This window comes from Fulmarus glacialis, unplaced genomic scaffold, assembly GCF_000690835.1.
Source record: "Fulmarus glacialis isolate BGI_N327 unplaced genomic scaffold, ASM69083v1 scaffold18815, whole genome shotgun sequence".
Taxonomy (NCBI): domain Eukaryota; kingdom Metazoa; phylum Chordata; class Aves; order Procellariiformes; family Procellariidae; genus Fulmarus; species Fulmarus glacialis.
The window spans coordinates 17,821-38,695 of NW_009213858.1; the positions used below are offsets into that span (position 1 = coordinate 17,821).

The 20,875-nt window shown below is 37.9% G+C and overlaps 1 protein-coding gene across 1 annotated transcript in view; it reads right to left on the reverse strand.

The window, feature by feature from the left end:
- The window catches only part of GADL1 (glutamate decarboxylase-like 1), a gene marked incomplete at its 3' end in the record, with an annotated part of 35,199 nt that overhangs the window by 8,661 nt on the left and 5,663 nt on the right, over positions 1-20,875 (reverse strand). Inside the window, exons 6-10 of the mRNA XM_009578355.1 lie at positions 15,412-15,491; positions 15,242-15,296; positions 11,706-11,822; positions 5,494-5,558; positions 5,150-5,231 (exon numbers count right to left, since the gene is read on the reverse strand). Coding sequence (XP_009576650.1) covers positions 5,150-5,231; positions 5,494-5,558; positions 11,706-11,822; positions 15,242-15,296; positions 15,412-15,491 — 399 coding nt within the window. The remainder of the gene's footprint in view (positions 1-5,149; positions 5,232-5,493; positions 5,559-11,705; positions 11,823-15,241; positions 15,297-15,411; positions 15,492-20,875) is intronic.

A 20,875-nucleotide genomic window follows, 5' to 3' on the forward strand; every position in this document is an offset into this window, starting at 1 on the left:
ATCGACGTATACTCTGTAATATTGTGAAGTAGAGAGAAGGGCTGGCGGAAAGAAGGTTACAAGAACAGAGATGACTGTGGCTCTACAAGGAGCCCAGGAGACAGAAAAGGTTGTAGATTTGTCAGTGATATTAAAAGTGGGTAAGAAAAATAAACCACAATCTACAAGATAATACTAGAATAGAAATTCAGATGAGGTTAAAAACATGGCTACAGCATCTGATTCAGATCTGCAAACATGTATTTAAGTGACAGTTGAACCAGAAGTCTTCTGTGCAGAACAGACCAAGGAACAGAAGTGGACATCATGACAGCGGTTGCTAAACAGTATCTCGAAGAGCACAATTCATTTTCCAATTCAACATCACTCTTCAATTTGAAAAAGCATTCCACATTTCATCCTTTTCTCTGCATCTGCTGCAAGTCTGATTTTAAAATGGCAGACAGTGTCTGACATCACTTTTAATCAAAGTGTCATATTCCTGTAACAGAGGTACCATTCTTGATCTACATTACAATACACTACTGATAACTTTGGAACTGGCAATAAAATAGAGAAAAAAAGGTCAAGACAAAAAAATCCAAAGGAGAAATAACCCACTGACATACACAGAATAAGTCTCCCTCTCTCTTTTCAATTCCCTCCATCAATACTAAAAACAAAACAAACAAAAAAACAACCTGCGCACCTATTCATAGAGCACAAAAGGAGAACACCACCAAAGGTTTCTCCACAAGTTCTGTAGGGCTTTGACAATCCCTTTGTAATATTGCTGGTTTGCAAAAAGTACAGCAAATTCAGTCTGAACTCTTTAGACATAGGACCAGCATATTCAGCCTTGTGAAAAGACAGTTTATGTGATAGCTTGGGAAAAAAAGGGGCAGCGGCTGCTCTCCCTTTGCAGTCGTCAGAGTGATAATGTGCTGCTGCAGCACACAGTAGCCAGAGCTGGAAAGCCAACGCTGGGCACAGTTTTTTGCAGTATGTAAGATTCTCACACCTACTTTCCAACTTTCCCACAAAAAAAAAGGCAAGAAGATGACATTAGAAACCGAAGAAAAGTGAAGCATCCATCCTTCAAAGTTTTTCTACAGTTTTGTGTTCTCTGGCTAGCAGCTGCACAACAAGAACAGCAGTCTGTCTAGCCGTTGTGCCCTATTCACTTAGATCTCCACACCCTGATTTTCAGGGGAAATACAAGTTTACTAGACATGGTATTCAAAAAAAAAAAAAAAAAGCAACAACATCCACAAATTTAAGTTAATTGCTTTGTCTCTCACTGACTTTAAAATTTTGCACAGTGTTTCTGCAGTGAGTGTATAGCAGGGTTGATCAATATGGGGCTATTTTCTGCCTTATCAGAATGTAATACAGCTGCACAACAGAGGACATCACAGGATATTTGTTTCCCCTCATGCCCGTCGTCTGAGAAATAATAACTTTTGTTTGTCACAAGAAACCTAAACTCAGTTGGTAATATTACAGAAAGACTGAGAAGTTCACTTAAAATCACAGTACAGCTGTGGAGTTCCATAGTTTAAAAACAATGCTCTAGAGTGAAAACGCAACAAGAACAAATAGTTCAATATCTCTGAGTGAACTCAAATTCCTGGGAACATAACTCATTTTAAAAAAAAAAAAAAAAAAGCGGGTACTGTCCTACTCTCCTAGTGCATCCGAAGCTGACAAGATGTGCTGGCCTGATGACCCTTTTCCATCTGCTTATCTTACTAACAATGCAACACGCTCAAGAAATCCTGCTGCAGCTATTGCCTACTGTCAATCTCCAGAGGCAAGTACAGTGACATCCTCCAGCACGTCACTAGAGCAGACAGCAGAAGAAACAAAAATCATGCTTTGTGAGAAAGAAAGAAATACGCCAGACCAATGCAAGAAGCAAGGTGGAGGAGAATGAGAAGGGAAGAGAAAGGGAACGTTGCAGAACAGAGTTTGGGCAGGAAGGAGAACAGAAGAGGGAAAAAAAATCAAAGATAAATATTATGCTCAAGAAAGCAGTTACTCCTTGATCACTGCTGTCTCAAAAGTAATAGACTCAAACATGCTGAAAACATAAGTCATCTCAATTTTCCTAGTCAAATGATGGAAAAGTAGAAGGAGAAAAAAAAGAAAGGGGGCGGGGGGGAGTATGCTTTCTAACTCAACATTCTCAGTCCCAAGAAGACCCCAGCAGTTTTCCACACAGTAACTGAGCTGCTCCATCTGTTCAGAAGAATTGCAAAAATTTCATTAGAACTGCCCCATTTGACAAGTTTGACATTCTTTCTTCAGCATCTTTTATAGAATCATTATAGAAACATTAAGGTTGGAAAAGACCTCTAAGATCATCGGGTTTTATCTTTTCACCCTTTGTACAGAGACAGGTAGTGCTCTGCCTTATACTGGGGCTGTTAAAGTTTAGAAAATGGAGATACAATTTTCATGGAGGCTCCAGTGTACTATGAAGTTTCAAATAGCCTTTGGTTTTGATGAAGTCTATGGACAGTTGCTGTGTTCTAATTACTGGCAAATGAATGAATAATTATTGATACTGAAGTCAATATATAAGAGCTCCAGTTTCATAATTCAACGTATTTTTCTCATTGAATACACTTACCTACAGCAAGACTTCTGATCTCTTTCTGTTTCCATTGCTAGTTAAAAGTGAATTTCAATTTCGTTAACAAAACATCTTTTTCCCCAAGCTTTTTCCCCAAGACAAACACCTTCCTGATTTGCCTTATCTGAAGCAATAAGGACAATAAGGACAATCTTTTGAATGGCATACTTGAAAATTCTCAAAAGCAGTGCACTGCAAAAGGCCACCCCTGTAATTCACTTCAAGAGGTGTTAGTTGTACTAACCCCAAGCAGAAAGCAATGGGAATAGAGTATTTCCTGCAGCTGCCCTGGAAAAGAATCAGGGAAGCAGATATCTTTGTGATACTGCTAATGATAAGGAAGAGATTACACTGTAGATGGCTACCATGATCACCTCAATCAAGTATATTCTGTGCTAAACTGGGATTTCATTAGCTACATTCTTTGAGACTTTATTTTTAACTAATAAGTGAAAATTCTGCTCATTACCTAGAATTGATTGCTAAATACCTAACCTAGTGCCACAGTCTAATGAGTCACAGAACTTTAGCATTCGTGATAAACGTTAGTTCTCTATTTGTATGGTGATAATATTCATGTTTATATGGATTATAGCAAGGACAAATTGGAGTAGCTCTGTGGTCTGACAGGAGTATGTACAACCCAGGACTGATTCATAGCATTTTAAGAACATATAAGAACAAAGTTGACTCACTGTTTGGAGAATATCGGTCCATCTAGATCGTGTTTAAACAGTCACTGCAATTCATGCCACAGAAATACAAGTGTTTTCTGAGTAAGTCTATCTAAGTATCTATGAAAGTTACTCAGGGTACATCAGAAAAGTGCCATTTTTCCAGGTATTGGAAAGTACATAAAGTAAAACGCTCTCTCCTCCCCATGCAGAGAAGTCTTCTACTTTCCAGAATGTGTCTCACTGTACAACAGGATCTGATTTTATGGTCAGTAATACATGTGTTTTCACCCCACAACGGCCTAGGATTCAGCTCTACAAGTATTTGCAGCACAACATTGCCTAGCTGTGATTTAGAAGTGGAATAGGATTGCTCTATCAGACATGACACTCTATGGAAGGGGAATACAGAAAGGCTGCCAGAGCCCTGAAGTTGGAACAGTGTTTGTAAAGTGACTCTAAATGCAAGGGCAGCTAGAATATTTAATTCCTCCCCATTTCTTTCCTCTTTCTTCCTGAGAAATTTCCACTGTGCAGCCCAAGTCTAATCATTACCTGAGGCTATATCTATGTACTGGGCCTAATTAGTTAAAAATATAGCACTGAATTCTTCCCAGCCTGCAATTAAGCCACCACATTAATCTTAGTCAATAATTTCATTCTGCTTGTTTTTCATCCTGGAATAAAGATAAAGTGATGGACAGGTAGCCCTAGCCCTGGAGTCTAACCCTCTTTAATTCCACAGACTCTAGTCCAAAGAAATGAGGAGGCACACTTCTCCTTGCTGTCCTGCCATGTCTCGCCCCTGACTTGGAGCAATCAGCTCCAAGAGAGCGCTGATGAGCATGTAAGCTCTTTGGTCCTCATCAGTTCTTACTACCAGGAGTTAGTAACCAATTACATGGACAGCTAACCACTAGCAGCTGAATAGAAACTATCAGCTGTTTTGACAGAGATTTATAAAAGTGATTTACAAACCATGGCCACAAAATAGTGATGCAAACTTCACGGGCTCCATATCCTCATGATGTTCAGTCATTCATAACCTATGAAGTATAAGCTAAAATTCAACCCTGATAGTGGAGAATGGACATAAGTTTTAGCAGGGCTGAGTTTGGTATGGGGCTTGAAATAATTAACGTCTTACTGGTTTCTTTATTAAGATGGAAGAATTCCACAAAGATAGAAGCAGGGACTTTTACTACATTGCAGACTCATCTCACTTTTATGCCGCTTGAGATCAGAGCTCTGTTGTTTGCTTGCTAGATCTTTTAATTAGTCATGGCTTTTGGAAAGCCTAAATCACCCTGGTGATGAGGAAGAACTAGTAGAGTGAGGAAAGAAGGCTCAGCACTTTTCCCTGCATGTGCTCTGACTCCTATCCCTCTCCTTTCCCACTCTGGCACACCCATGTAAGGGGATGTGAAGAGGAGCTCTGCCTGCTTTAAACAGAGATGCAGTACTGCTGCAGTCCCAATGGATGACAGCTATTCTGAGGACTTTGATGAGCTCGGTGTTTAAGTGCTGCAGACCCAGGTGACAAAATACTTAATTCTGAATGCAAACCATGTACAGGTGTTAACTAGCAAGGGCATCAGCTGCAAAGTTTCACCACTGGTGAGTACAGTGACTTGGATCAGTTTGACCCCGCTCTCTTATTCACCCTTTATTAATTTTGTGGTGAAATTCAAAATAATATCATTCAGCCTTTGCACTGCAGTGTAGTAAAATTGACTTGCAGTTGTTTTCTAATTATTTCCACTTCCTATTACAGCAATGACAGCCTACCACAATAAAAAAAAAAAACAACAAAACAACAACAAGGGGCAGGGGGACGGGGAAGGACAGGAGGACTTACAGAGTTGTCTTTCACCAGAAGAGCACAGCACTGGATTCCTGCCAACAGCATTTTATGGGGATTCCAGGCAACAGAATCAGCCCTACGAAATTTACAAATGGAGAAAGGGAGGTGGAAATTGCACCTATAATCATGGGTACTAGAAAATAAAAAATGGCCAAACACAATCTAAGCAGACAAATCAGATTTCCCGTTTTTTCCCTCCCACACACCCATAAGCTCAGAAATCTCTCCAATTAATAGTAACATGTATTTTGGAAAATGCAACTCTCATGGAGGCCAATAGGCCACACAACTTTCATCTCAGACCCTGGTAAATGTGCCCATGAATTAAACTGACTTACCTGTGGATGCCATGAAGAAGTCTGCAATGCTTCCTTGATAACAAAGCTGAGCCACCCCAAGAAGCCTGTTGGAAAATTTATAGAGCCAAGACAATATTATTTGTATAAAGTTCTTTTGATAATGCTTCAACTAATAATTTCTGAAGATGTTTTACCTCATTTAAAATTTAGTTTACTACATGGTCAGTGGGCTAAATTTTGTCTTTAGTATGATCTACTGAAATAAAGATGGCAGCCTGGGGCTATGCCTAAAATAGAGGAGCTGATGGTTTGTGCCACTATGTGAGCCACAAACTACACTGTCCTTTCTGCGTAGGCAAGAGCATGAACTGTCCCTACATAACCAGACCATTCCTGATACTGAATCGGAGGTGCTTCCTTTCCCCTGCCTAAACCTAAGCAGTGGGAGCAGAAAGCCCCATTTTGCATATCTTCCTCCTGCTAGCTGTTTCCTTTGCAAGACGTTCAAAAGGGAAATGAGGACAGAATGATAATCTCTGCCAACTGCAAAGTCCAATCTCAGATTTTCCGCAGAGTTTGGATATGAAAAGCAAAGGCAGTGAGTAGGCAATAGCAGCATTTCTGTTACCAGCAATCCAACTGACGTTAAAATGGAGTAAGACTCACCACATCTCCCTCAGGTCATCTAAGAACTAGGTGTGTGGTCTAAGAGTCATTTAGGCCTTCTCTGTAGTGAGGAGCTCTCCACTGAAACTCCTTATCAAGTGTCATCTTATCTATTCTACATACTGTCTTTGGGTGACACCTTTTGCAGATGTCTCTCTCCATGGACTATAGAAGGAACCCAGGCAAAAGCTTATGTTACCCAAGTTTAACTTCTAGGCAACTGGAGTCAGGGAAGGTGATTCTCAACCATGAATTCTGCAAGGATCAGATTTCACACACCAGCTGCTATGAATCTTCATTTCTCAAATAACAACATTAGTCTATGGGAACAGGGTGGGGACAACACACAACAAACAGTAGACATGTCATACAGTGCATTTGAGAAATAATTATTAAACATGAAAAAAAGGATTTTCAGTGTTCGTGCAGGCAGAATCCACTTAAACAAATTCCTTGTGATATAAGCAAGGCTCCTTAGAGACACACAGGAGGCATCAGTCCACCAAACACACCTGGACTTAACTTATTTAAAAAAAAAAAAAATCATAAATTTTGGGCTAATGAAGAAGAAATCACTGATGTGAAGATTCCTGATCTAAGCATGGAGAACATACGGTTGTTTGGCTTTTGTTCTTTTTTAACTTGAAAGAAACAGATGTCATAGCTGATCTACGAATTTAGCATCAGTACTTGCTTCATAGGCCATACATTAGGAATAAGATCTGCTATCTCTGGGAGACAGGAATGGTAAAGGCTCACAAGGGAAATGAAAGGTTAATAACTTGTCCTAACACATGTCGTTCTCATTAATGCAGTACATTAATGCACCGCATCATATTTTATGTTGTCATGCTCACAACACCCTTGCTGAGGAAAAGGCTGCTGCTCAATCTATAGGTGGGACTTAAGGCAGGAAATTATTTGCTTCAAACTTCACAGTAATCCTGTGACAGAACCATGGCTTGAAACTGGGTTTCTCCAGCTAGCCCAAATTAGCCATGTTATGGGAGGACAATCAAACTGATCTTCCTATTCATAGACAGATTTTACTCTTCTCATTCTATGATTCAATAAAGTCAAGACAGTCACTAAGTTATTCCCTGATTTTCATAATTCATAAGCAACCCACTGAAATATAATAAATCTTCTAAAAATTTGCACCCAAAGGTGTCTGTATCTGAAAAAGTTGACATTTTCACAGTCTCTGAAAAACAGGACTAGAAAGGCCCTCAAGAGGTCATCTCAACAGTGTGCCACCCCCAAAGGCAGGATCAGCCATATCCATCTCATTTCTGTCAAACGTTTGTCTTTTCTAGAGATTATTAATCAATGAACACACCTAGCTTGTGATTAGCATCAAAGTGAAAAATAAGGTGCAGAAAGACATCAGCAATTGCTGCCTCCACAGCACTATTGGCACTGCTTTCTGCCTTTGTTTTTAAAATTACTGCTGGAGATCTGGAAGAGTGGGATGATAGTAGTGGAGATCCAGGCCTCTCCACCACCTTTCAATCTCTCCTTGAGACTCAGTACTACAAGATGAATTTGTACTCCATGCTTCTTTACATAATTCAAAGACCAAGCAATTAGGGATCCAGGGCTGGCAAAAAAACAAAAACAAATGAGAAGGCACTTAAGAAGACTGAGAATCGCTGGCTTTGTCTGGTTTTAAAGACCTCTAATGATGGAGGCTGCACAGCTTAACCACTTAATTTGTGTTTAACGGTAACAACCCTACTGATTTAAAGTCAGTCCTAAACAGTGTTACCTCTTGTCATACCTGCAGTGGTCAGGGGAACACATTATTCCTTTTCTTTTTGCAGCAGTTTTAAAGCATCTGTAGACTATTACATATTGTCTCTTTGTCTTTTCTAGTTTAAATAACATCAGTGCTTTCAATCTTTCCTCATTGGTCATAATTTCTACATATGGTTCTGTTTATCCTCACTGCTTTACTATTTTCTAATCTTTCTCCTGTAGGGCCTTAACCTTCTTGAAACGCAGCTTTTTATTTGGACACAATCTAGATAAAACAGATGGAGCACCAGGCAGAAAGAGAATTATTTTATGTACCTTCTTTATTCAATTCTGAAAGACATTTAACCCTATTTGAAAATGCTTATGATTGCTGATTTGTGATGTACTGCAAACCCCAGATCTTTTTCTGAAGATCTGCTGTCTAGCCAACAATCCCCAGCCTGTGTTTTTGCAGTTGATTATTACAGCTTAAACTTAGAACTCTATTGAACTGTAGCTTAGTTTTTTTCACTTTTTTCTCCAAACTGTCAAGATCTCTGATTTCTAATCCTGTCCTCCCACTGCCTCTTGCAGCAGTTTTATGTAATTTTCAAGTTTAGTCAGCGTATTCTTTTTCATCCAAGTTATTAATGAAAATACCAGATAACTTCTAACCTAGGATGGACCTTTGTGGAATCCTGCTCAAAACTTTCTCCCCTTTCAGCAGTGAACCACTGGTAACTGCTCTCTGGGTATCATTTTCCAGCCAGGAAAAACGAACTACCACAGCTGCGGCTTGGCATGTTTCTCTGGCTTTCTGATGAGGTATTGCAAAGACACAATAAAGTTAACTGCTGCTCCTCCATCCATGAGACTACAGAAGGAAGGTAGATTGATCAAACTAGTTTGACACATTTTGTTTATGACAAATCCATCTGAGAGCAATGCAGGGTAGCTGAAAACACAAAGATTATCACCTGTGTCCCATGCAATGTAATTGGTAACTAGGTATGAGAAATTACTGTGTTTCATAGGCAACAAACCACTTACAGCTGAATGATGGGAATCACAGCATTCGCAGTGTGATTAAACTAACTACCTAAGCACAGGCTAATAGGTCAAACCTGATTTTCTGTACTGGTCTAGCCATAGGAAAAAAAAGTCAGAGTAAGGACCAGCAGGGAAGAAATACTCATACATAGTATTTAAAGCTACATGAACACAATAAATGACATACACAAGTGCTGGAGCTTGAGTGCATATTGATGATGCAAAACAAGTCATTAAGAAAGGCATCATAGATGTATGATAGAATGCAATAAACAACTTGAATGTGTGTACGAATACTGTGATATGCACAAAATAAGCCTGGTTACAGTCTCTGCGCTTAGGCTGTTGAATGGCTTGACTGCTGAGACAGTTTGGGCTTATTGGTGTTATCTTCTTAAAACAACTTTTTCCTTAACTCCCTTTTCCTCTTTAGGTTTGTCTCCATGTGAAAGCTTATCTACTATTTCTGACTTTATTGAAATTTATCTTCCTGAAGCCCACTGATTTTATATCAACGTTCTCTCTTTTGCCCTTCCTAAGAATCATGAGCTTTATCATTTCATATTTAATGAAAAGAGTCTCCCTAAGGCAAACATATCAATTTTGGGGATCAGAAAATATTCTGAAATGAGATACATCAGTGTAAATCTGGAAATAACACCATTGACATTCATATAAGATATTCTTACAAACAGCTCTTGAGACCATTTGCAATAGATAATCCTGATTCCCACCAATGATACACGAAAAGTCTTAAATTAGACAGAACTTTCCCTGGTTTTTAATCTTTGTTTTAACTGTACTGTATCTTTTTTCCCTCCAAAGTCACAGCAGGCCCGAACAGGTATAACTCAGATTGTATAATGTGTAAATCACTCAACAAGAAACCAGGCCTTTCAGAGGAATATAGATCCTCAAAGCTTTCAAAAATAATATATTCTTGCCTATAAGGCTAGAAGAACGTTTTTGCTTAAAAACAAAGAAAAAATCCAACTCTTTACTGTATTTCTTGTACACTATTTCTGAATGGCAGATGCCTGGTCTCACTGTACCTTTTCACATATTATTCTAGTAAACCTATTTCTAATGGTGCTGTGAGTGAAAAAAGGTCACATTATGAATTACAGTCTGCTCATTTTACCATAGCACATTTGTATATACCTGTATGCCTGATGTCACTTATGTGGAAAGTTTTCAGTCTTTTCCCCATATCCTGTTCTCATATAAATGCAGCTAGAAACTTTAAACAAAAAATAAAGAAATAGCCATCCACTCAACTTTTCATAGAGGTTGAAAGGAAAGATGGAAAAAATACCAATAGAACTCCTGAGAACCATTGAGAGGGTCATAACATGAATCACATCTTAACAGAACGATTGGTCTTCCAGACCATAAGCCCAATTTATCACAGTACATTTGTCCTTCTACTGGGAATCAATTAATATCTGACAACTACAGTCACTGTTCAAACAGAAAATTAACTTTAATATATTCACTGACATTTTTACCTTAGTTTAACATGAGGCAAAATTGAAAGAAGAAAGTTAATTCTTTACAAAACACTATCAACTGCCTATGAAGTATACAGTTCAGAATATGGCCCAGGCTCATCCCACCTAATTTAAGTGATTCAGCTAGAAGGAGTATGTTAGGAGACTACTCATTGTCCTCCTACAGCCATTGGAGATGGCTCCAGCCGTGTTTATTCAACTCACCTAAGATCCAACACAGATTCTGAATACATGTCTCTTTGCACCGACTATATGCAGACACGCAAGAGTCTGCGCCTAACATGAATGCTGCGCTTCTGCTGAAAATCATCTGGGTCATTCTCACCAGCACACAGCCATGAGGAGGCTTTGCAGACACTTTAAATACTAGGGCTAAATTCTGCATCTTTGCCTCCAAGTCAATAAGAAAACACTTTTGACTCACACATACAGCAATTTCATTTGTTAAGGTCTGAGAGACATTTACTTGAAACACACATTGCTGCCTACATGATTTTTCTTTAGATACTCAACATTAAACAAACACTTCAAAAATTTAGAGTGGGTCTAAAAATCTCCATTAATGTTGCTCCAGATTCTCTCATTGCTCCATGGCTTTTAATCTAGCCATTCTGGATGTGTGCCATTGCAATTATAAAGAGAATGCAATTTTAGAAAATATGAAGAGACCTAGTTTTAGAAAAACACATTTACAGCTAACTCTTTCAAGTAATAAAAAGGCTCCATGATTATTCCAAAAAGGTCCATGAATGGATTTTAATATCTAAACCTAAAATTATAAAGACATGAGAAAAGAAAAATTTCTGAACAATTTAGGAAAACATAAGGAGATCCACAGGAAACTCAAATCTGTAAATATGAAACAGAACAATTTATGACTGGTTGAGTCAGAAATATACCTTTATTTTAACCTGTATGAACCATACATCACAATTCTAATGTGTCCATTCTCCAACAGGATGTGAAAAGAATCCTAAGTTATATTTGTATATAATCACCCTTGAAGCATTTTTAGGAGGTAGCAAGAAGAAGAAATTGATTTTAAAATTATTTTGAAATATAACCTGACAATGACAAAATAGCTTTGACTGCTTGTCACAACCAAATTATTTGTTGTTTTTCAGCACTTCTAACAGAGACAAATTAGAATGTATTTCTGTTCTCTATGCAAAAAAAAAGAAGTTATTAGAGCCCAACTTACTCCTACAAAGAAACATCAATAGTTAAAGAAAAATAGCAATTATAAAAAAGCAATGCTAAACAAAACTACACAGTATACAAACTCACATCAACATGAAGCCAGAGGCCATGCCTTTCACAGATATTGGCAATTTTATCCAGAGGATCAAATGCTCCCAGCACTGTTGTGCCTGCTGTAGCACAGACAAGAAATGGTGCCGACCCCTGCAACAGGATTCAGAACAAAAAACTGTCATTTGCACTGCTCATTTCCTCCAGTATTTCTGCAGAGCTAAAGTATAAAAAGGTCGAGGAATGTAGGACAAAGATGTGACAGTCTACATTTTTGTTTCCCAGCAGAAAGTACTGCATTTAAAAGTGCTGACTCTTTTTTTTTTTTTTAAAAAAAAAAAAAAAAAAAAAAAAAGCACTTTCAGTTTCCAGTTAACACCATCCTAGGGCAGACTTCACCAGTTTCAGACTGTTTTGACAGATGCTAGTTTTGTCAAAATCAAAACATACCAGATATTTGACATCTCTCTTTATACATTGATTTTAATTTCTTAGTCTTCCACATTTTACTACCAAATTTGCTGCCATTCTGCCGAATAAAATAAAGCTACTAGCGCAGCCAGCAGGCTACCAGTGCAAAGAAAGGACTCATCCCCTTAGGGGCTCCACCTGCCTTGTCTCTGCAATGCCCCCGTTCTCTGCCTGGTGAAGAGGAACCTTCAGTTAGGGAACATGGTTTGCCTTAGGCGGCACTGGCACGGCACATACAGTGACTGGCACAGTCATCGCTACCTGACCCCAACGCCTGGTCTACAGCAAAGCGCTATTCTCTTGCTCCTACTCCTCTAGAAAACAGGAAGGGCTGTAGATGGTAACTGAACGCTAGGAGAGAAACCACTGGAAATCTCGGACAGTTTTAAGGTTAGACAAGTGGGATAAGGAAAACTATTGTCAGGGTGCAGTCTCAGACTACCATCACAAGCCATCCATTTTGGTTTCAGCGGCTTTCTTCATTGCTTTCCCATTCAACTAATACCAGGGATGCAACTACAACAGCAGACTAGGCCACGTATACCAGCTAGCACCTACCCTTCCAGATGTATGTGCCTGGGCCTACTTAGGAGCAGAAACTGAAACAATGAAAAGAATTGGTGGAGTTTGAAACAACTTCATGAAACTCAGGGTATCAGCCCTAGCAATGACTGTGCAGTCTCACTTGCTGGTAAATGCATGCTGAAGGAACGCCTCCGCACGTTTCAGCGCCTGGCCCGCAGCATGTCAACGCAGTTACTGAAGACAGACTAAAGTTCTTATTAAATTGTATAACCTGGGATCCCTGGAGTTCATCTGCAGTGAATTAAATCTTTCAGATGATGTATCTCTGCTGATGTGACTCAATGTAGCTTCAATGAAATCAGACATCAGCTGAAAAATCAAACTCTACACACGAGTCTTTTATGTATCTTCACTTCAGCTGAAATCTGGTCTCTCTTTTTAAAAAAAAGAAAAGCGTTGCCAGTTTTAAACATCTACTACAGAGACAGACAGGCTTGATTCACATTTACACTCTGACAGTTTTATATTCTTTAACAGTGTAGAGGACTGCTAGAATGGTACATAATTATGATTTATTTGTATTTTTAAATTTCTTTACAAATTGCTAAAGCAGTGAAAAGTAACCTCGGAATGAGAATTACCAGCCTACAATTCACTTCTTGGTCATTCATTCCTAGTACAACCTACCACAAAAGTCAAACTTACAAACCAGCCTGAAGCTCAAGTATGAAACACTTGCAAGTGAGGCAAAGATGTATCTGCTGCACCTAGTTTCTGTTAGTGTTCTCAGCAATTTTCTCCCACAGCTACATCAAAGTCAAAGGTCCCCCAGCAGCCAGTAGGTAACATGACTGAATATGGGGACAAGTCTAGGATCTCTACAAATTCCAAAGATTGTTACCATTACATTTTTCCCACAAAGAAGGGAATTAAATTTTTATTCTTCTTGACAATATAGTTAAATAAATCTTCCTGACTAAATTCTCTAAAAAGAGGCCTAAGACTCTTGCTATTCATAGTCAGTGATCATTTTGCGCTCCTATCACTAGCAAATACATCCTCTGTTGTCTAGAGTCATTAGAATATTTACTGTAATTCACTGAAGTGTTCTTCTGTAAAAGTTGTAAAGTAGCACTTTATCAAGGACAGACACGCTTACTGAAGCTCTGATGAAATGAAAACCTTCCAATATACCTGTAACTTCCATTAAGATGCAAGTGGAAATAGCATTCTCCTGTAAGCTGAGCTTTTGAAAACAAATATTCTATATTAAAATTGCAGAGCACGATACTGAGGCTGACCTTTTTTTAAAAACGTAAATGCCAGAGGATTTCTTTCAAATAACCATTCAATTTATTATTACATCAACAAACAAGAATTCCGTTTTTGCAAGAGCAAAGAGCTCATTCTCCTGAGAGCCTGCTTCCTCTTGCTCCATTTCATTTCAGTCCTTTTTTTCCCCCAGCTTCCTCAAATGAGTAAAGTGTGGGTTGTCTTCCACCAATAATGCAAAATACAGAAAGAGGCAAGCAAGAGAGTTAGCTAGGTCATTTGGGGCACCATCTATCAATAGTTATGCTGTACCCAAAGAAGAGATGGTTGTTTGGCAGAAGATGCATCTAAATCAGATCTTACTGAAAGCTGTTGTGGCCATGCCAGTGCATGACAAGGCAGCACTGCCCTGGATTTTCTATCAGCCACAAAAGTAGGTTTCCCAAGGTAGGATTCATGTAAGGCATCGTCTACACCATGGACATTGCACTAGTTGTTTGGTATTCACAGATATCCCCCTGTGGACTAAGGGCTGAGCTCTGAATCCTACTGCTCTGATGCACAAACTGGAAGTGAGAAATAAAGTGAGCTAACCAAGCCAAAAGAAGATGCTCTGTGCCTTAGAATTCACATTCAGTCCTCCAAGCTCTCTAAAATATATGTTGACTATAATAAGTGCCGTCTTACAGTTTGTGGGAAAGTTTGTTAATGTTGTTCAAATACACACATCAGTACATTTCCAAATATTGGCCTTTGACTTTCTACTTGGCAAAGTCCCTGGGGGAAAAGAAGCACAGGACGGAATCTCTGCACTCTTGCTACAATACTAGAAAGGACAAAATTTAGCATTTGTAGCTTGTATGATAGTTTTAGAGACTAAGCCACATGTTACCGTTCTTGCTCACTGCAGAGGATAAAGCAATAGCTGCTGTAAAAGCCTACAGTTTTCATTTACCGTTTAAGAAAATCAAATACTGCATCCATTTAAAAAAGGATCAAGGGCAAAAGAAATCCTAGAAGAAATGTACTAAATACTTCAGAGCAGTATTGTACTCAGGACTTTCACTAGTAGTAAACACCCTGTGGAATTTTTCTCCCTCGTAAGAATGTAGCACCTAGAATTCTTGGCTTGTTCCACAAGTTTGTGGCAAACAGATTGCACCTCTAAGAAAGACACTGTTACATTAACTGCCCTATTTTTAAGATTTCGCTCACTCTTAGATTTCCTTCCTTTCACTCAGACACAAGCACACAGTCTGCATACACTCCTCCTCTCTCCTTCATGCTCTCTCTCCCCCTCTCACCTCTTTCCTGGCCCGTTGGACTTGTTTCTCCAGTTCCTCAGGTATCATCTTACCTCTAAGGGACACAGATTTGAAACTTTTTCAGTTACATTCAAATAGGTTGGTTATGTACAGCACTACTGCATTTTAAAAAGGCTCAGAGACCACAGTCATGGCTTTCGCTTGCTTACCTTTCATCTGTTTTGATGAAGTAAACATTCTCTGTACCAATACCCAGGAAGGAGGCTGCCTTCTTCATGGAGTAATGACACTGTAAATGAAAAAAAAGTAAGGACACAAATTAAAATGAAAGAAAGAAATTCCTTAGCATAGGGAACAGTGACACTGAAATTAATTTATAGCAGCTAACAGTCATGACAACAGCATATCCTAATACAAAAAGCAAACTGACAAAGCTACACAGCACCAAGACCATCTTGTATTTAACAATGACACACACTGAAGACTGGGGAAAGTAAGACAAAAAAACCAGATGTGCACCATGTTTAAAATGTGGGCTTAAAAAAAAAATAAAAAGCTCTATTCCATACAATTTTTTTAAAGCTGGTTCTGCATTAGAATGAAAAGTAGAAATTTTGAAGTGTCATCAGGGAAGAATTATTAATTGTTTCAAAATTAGTTTTGTTAGAACTGACTTAAAAATATCAATGAGTGTAAGAGTTAGGAAATGCATGAGAAGAAAGGTCCAAAGGCTATTGAACTCAACAGACTAGAAGCAACCGATAGGCCTGAAAGTCCAAAAGCACCACTCCTTGGAAACTGGACCCTTAATTAGGATGTATCTTGTGATATATCTAAAGCCTCTACCACTTTATCTTTGTAATTTTTCTATATGCTTTCTCTAAACATCAGCTGTTGGCTACTGCCAGAGACAGGATACTATGCAAAACTGACCCTTGGCCTGATCCAGCTACTCTGTTCAGAGGATCAAGGAGCTTAAGTCCCAAGGCCTCCCAAAGCCTTTAGATGTGGTACAATTGGCACTTCCAAGGCTTTCAAAGCTTATCTCTGCAAAAGGATCTGAAAATCATGGCGTTGTGAAGGTTGTTCTCATGAATCTTAGAAGCCATTATGAAAGCAAGCAGACTTTAGACAGGACTCAGCACATCTTCAAAAGTTAATATGGATTTTGCAAAAGGTTCCAGTTCCATTTTTCAGAAAATGAAGTTACAATTTCAGCAAAGAATTTTAGCTAGGTCTCATCACAGAAATGTCTTAAAATGAGTATAGATACATGCAGCCCACTTCTCACTTTGCATTGAACAAAGGGCATTAGTGTATGAAGCTCAAAGGATGTTAGAAATGGGTGTTTATTCAATCAGAATGTGGTAAAATGGACTGTGGGCTTGAGTATCCTTCTCACCAAAGCCACTCTGTACTTTTTACAAGCTTTTTTTCTGTTAAACAAAAATTCAAGGTATATCTTACCATATTTCTGACATTCACCTCTAAAAGGACCTGCTCTACTGTGGATACTGTTATTCCAGCATAAGAACATTTTGTCTTATTCCAGAATAAAAGTATGCTGATCTCAGCCTAATCCATCTTCAAGATTAGCCTGGGAATTCAAGATACAGTAACCTTCTTAATCTGAAGATATTTTTAGATGTCAAAACCACTCTGAATAACCTGCAGCATGCCAAATGCCTACCCACTCATAGCAATGGAGTCAGTTTTGAGAGTATGTAGCATTTCATAGGACTACACAGTTCTTCTCAGAATCAAGATCATCCAAGCCTTGGATTATCACTGCTTTTCTCAAAAAAAAAAAAAAAAAAAAAAAATTGGTTCTTTTTCACATTATTACTGAAGAGTTAAAATAATGTATACTCCAGTCACCATGAAGATGTCTAGAATTGTTACTTTTCATACAGGAGGTGAAGCCAGGTGGTTAATTAATTCCATTTTCTTTCAGAGAGTTCACACAAATGCAGTTACTGCAGAACATAATTATGAAAAATGTACAACATTTTAATGTGTGGGCATGAATATATTAAGGGTATTAAAGCCTGTCACGCTTATTTTGATGAGATGGATCATCTCAAAGGGCTCTTTTTCTTTTTGACAAAAAGGTTTCCCCCACCATCACCCACTTTTTAAGTAAAGGCATACAAAGACACTACCTGATACTATCAGGTAGTTTTAAGAAAGCTTAATTTTATAACATGACACATCCACAAAGCCTTTAGGGCTTATTCATTTAGACTGTTACAAGAATAATAACATACATAGGTGGATAATTAGTCTTACATTACATCAAATTACATCAATAATGGTAATAATGACTGTAGAATAGCTGTGTGTTGTTCAGTAGAAGTTCAGAGATGTTTTCAACTGATTAGTGAATCACTTAAAATACAAGTTGCCTCCATCACTGATTTCTATCCATTAGGTTCAAATAAAAGGTATGAATCACCAGGAATAATCAGATTGCTCCAAACTGAGAAAACAGTAGATCTGTATACTAGTAAACAGGCAATCACCAAATCATGTATTTTATTATAAAAAATGGTATGGGAGACTGGGAGAAAGATAAAAGAGGCTTGGGCACCTGAGAGATTATACCAAAAAGCAGAGGGAAAGGGAAGAACAAAGGGAATACCAAAACAAAACAGGCTGCAAGATATGTTGTTTCTCGCCTCCACAAGAACCACCTCTTCGAAAATTTTGTCAGGTCTTCAGTGGGACAGAAAAGGAACAAGACTTATACTACTACATAGACTTGGAATATGCTTTCTTTGATGAAAAAAAGTAGTCTTTCAGTTATATTGATTGAAAACATACAAGAATTTCTTTTTTTCCCCACTATCATTACTAGAAGCCATTATGCTAAATTACACTGCATCATTTTAAGAAAAAATACACCAGAGAACATTCAGCAGTTCTAGTCACAACAGTGTCAACTAATTCACTTGTTCATAGTTCCCTTTCCAAAAAAAGAGAAAGAAATATCCAGATAAAAACTGTTATTTTTATCTAGATTATATATGTAATTTTAAGTAATAATTTTAAATACTGCGAGTTCAGATTACTCTTGCCATGTCTTTTGCAGTTTTGTTTGTTTGGACACGTTATTAAATCTGTAGCCATTTGTAGTAAGAAATTAATGCCTTTGAGCGTAAGATCAAATTGGAATAGTGCATTTAAGGTACGCTGCTCTACTATTTTAACTATAGCTAGACACAGTTTTCGTTTCCTAATAACATTTGCAAAGACAAGGTACTTTCCCCCTGTGCTCATTAAAACAGAAGATAAATTTGTATTTTCTTGATTTTGAAAAGTGTCCTAGAAACATGATTGCATAAAGCAATTACATTATTATGAGATTGTTTTATTACTCATTTTTGTCTGTTGTAATTTCAACAGGGGACGACATGGTGAGTTAATGTTGTGTTCTCTCACTTTATTACTTTCATGATCAAGTTGCACTGGGGAGGAATTCAGTTTCATTGCATCTAAAAAACTGCTCATCTCAGCATGCACATTTCAACTGTTTACACATCCTCTTCTACCCTCAGTTACCTCAAATTTAGCAGATTTCTACCTTTCAGATCAAGGCAATACATTCTTGGGTCAGAATAAAGTTCAGATGGGACTCAAATAGCAAAAAGTAATAAAAAGGTGGGCTGACATCTATAACTACAGCTGTATTCAGCTCCCACAGAGCCACAAATCATGCCTGAAGAAAGTGGGATATAACAATTTCTCTACTATTGCTGCTGTCTCAAGAGGAATCACTCTGTAATGGTCCAGCAAGAGAACTACGGAGTAGTAGCATAAACAGTGTTCATTGTGCATCACCATAATTTTAAGTAGCTAAGCATTTTATTTGCAGGAACAAGGAGCCTTTTTATTCCTGAAGGCCAAACAGAGCATGCGAGGACCTTGGGTGGGCCATGCATTAAACATACACCTTCATGTTATCCAAGAACATACAAAAAATACATAGCCCCAGATCACACAAAATTAAGTCACTGACAAGTCTATGCATTCCCCTGCTCTACAGCAAGGCTACTCTTTCAGTCTGCCAAGTGCCAGACTGAAACTTTGGGACTTGGCAACTCAAGGCAAAAATCATTTCATTTGAACACAGTATTGAAGCCAAGCCCTAAAATGACTCAAGTGCCTTGAGCACCCATGTGTTTTGACTCCTTATTAATACTCTCAGTTCATTATAGCCTCATGGCTTCTCCATGCCAACACTGTTTGCCTGATTCACATCAGAGATAAACACAGGTTGTTAACTTCTCCAGGATCGTTTTTTTCAGTCATTTGCTTCTCCAGGTACCTCTTCAGTAAAAAAAAAAAAAAAAAAGTGCAAAAAGCTAAATAAAAGAAGGCTCAAAATAAAAAAAAAAAAAAAATTAAGATTGTGTGACACAAGCACTTATGTACTTATCTTCAGTGTGGGCCATTTGCTACATATATTCTCAGTAGTACGTATCTGAACTAAACAAAATTCCAAAAAGTAACGTAACTTGGACTCAGTACAGGTGGATCTAAAATAATGATTCATATATGAATACGCACATCTCCTCCCTCAAAACCATGAGCAAACACTAGAGATCTTAGACAATAGCCACAATATCTAACTACTAAAAGCAGAAGTTTAACAGCAAGTGATTATTGAGTACTAAAGACAACATGGTTTTGTGAATCAAACGAAGTATTAGAGATCAAGAGCATTGCCTTACAAATAATTTACCGATTTATTTTTCCTGGTCAGTTCTATATTTTATGGTTTTGGTCTTTCTGGTGAAGCAAAGACATCAAAATAAATTTACTCTGGGGGTCAAATAAAAAATTTCTTTTGTCACGAAATTAAATTTTTTTTGTTTTTGAGTACAGGAGTATAAATTTTAGTTAAATCTTGCAATGAAATAAAATGTTACTTCATAATAAAAATTCTACATGCTTCACTTCAAAAGCATTAACGGAACGTGTTTCAACCTCATTTCTTCCTCCTTAGCTATTTTTAAGATGTAATGTGATGGATTAAGTATGAACTGGCATGTCATTTCAAATACACACATTTCAGAAAGAAAAAACCTAAATATATTTTGCCTGGGGGAAAAAAAAAAAAAAATCACTTTATTTAGGACATTTGGACTCAGTTCCAAAATATATGTGCTGTCTTAGACAACTTATGCAATGCCTTCATCCCTCAGGCCTCTTCAAAATAAGCCTCTTGTCTATTTACATTGCAAATTGTTTGGAGCATAAACTTAAGAGCTAAAATTATTCTAGTAACTATATACTTCCTAGTACAACAAGGTTCTCACTTCCACTGGGGCCTTTATATAGTGGAGTCAGAATTAATAACAACTCTATACTAATCAAATGATAAACTCTTAAAACTAGAGGGACAGGTGAGAGAAAAAAGCCTCAAAAAATTAGCTTCAGAATAAATGTATGAATATAACTCAATTTCCCACAGGCAGTTTGGACAGATATTATTGAAAAACCTTAAAACTAGCCACATATTTTCAATAAAGAAGAACTGTCTAAAGATCCAGCAGTTTTTTCCAAAATGCTTTATGGTGGGTTTGGGTCTGTACCACAACGAATCTGTATTCAGACATAGGGCAGTGGGAGCTGCAGAGAGCCATCTCATAGGTCCACAGGTGCTCAGCT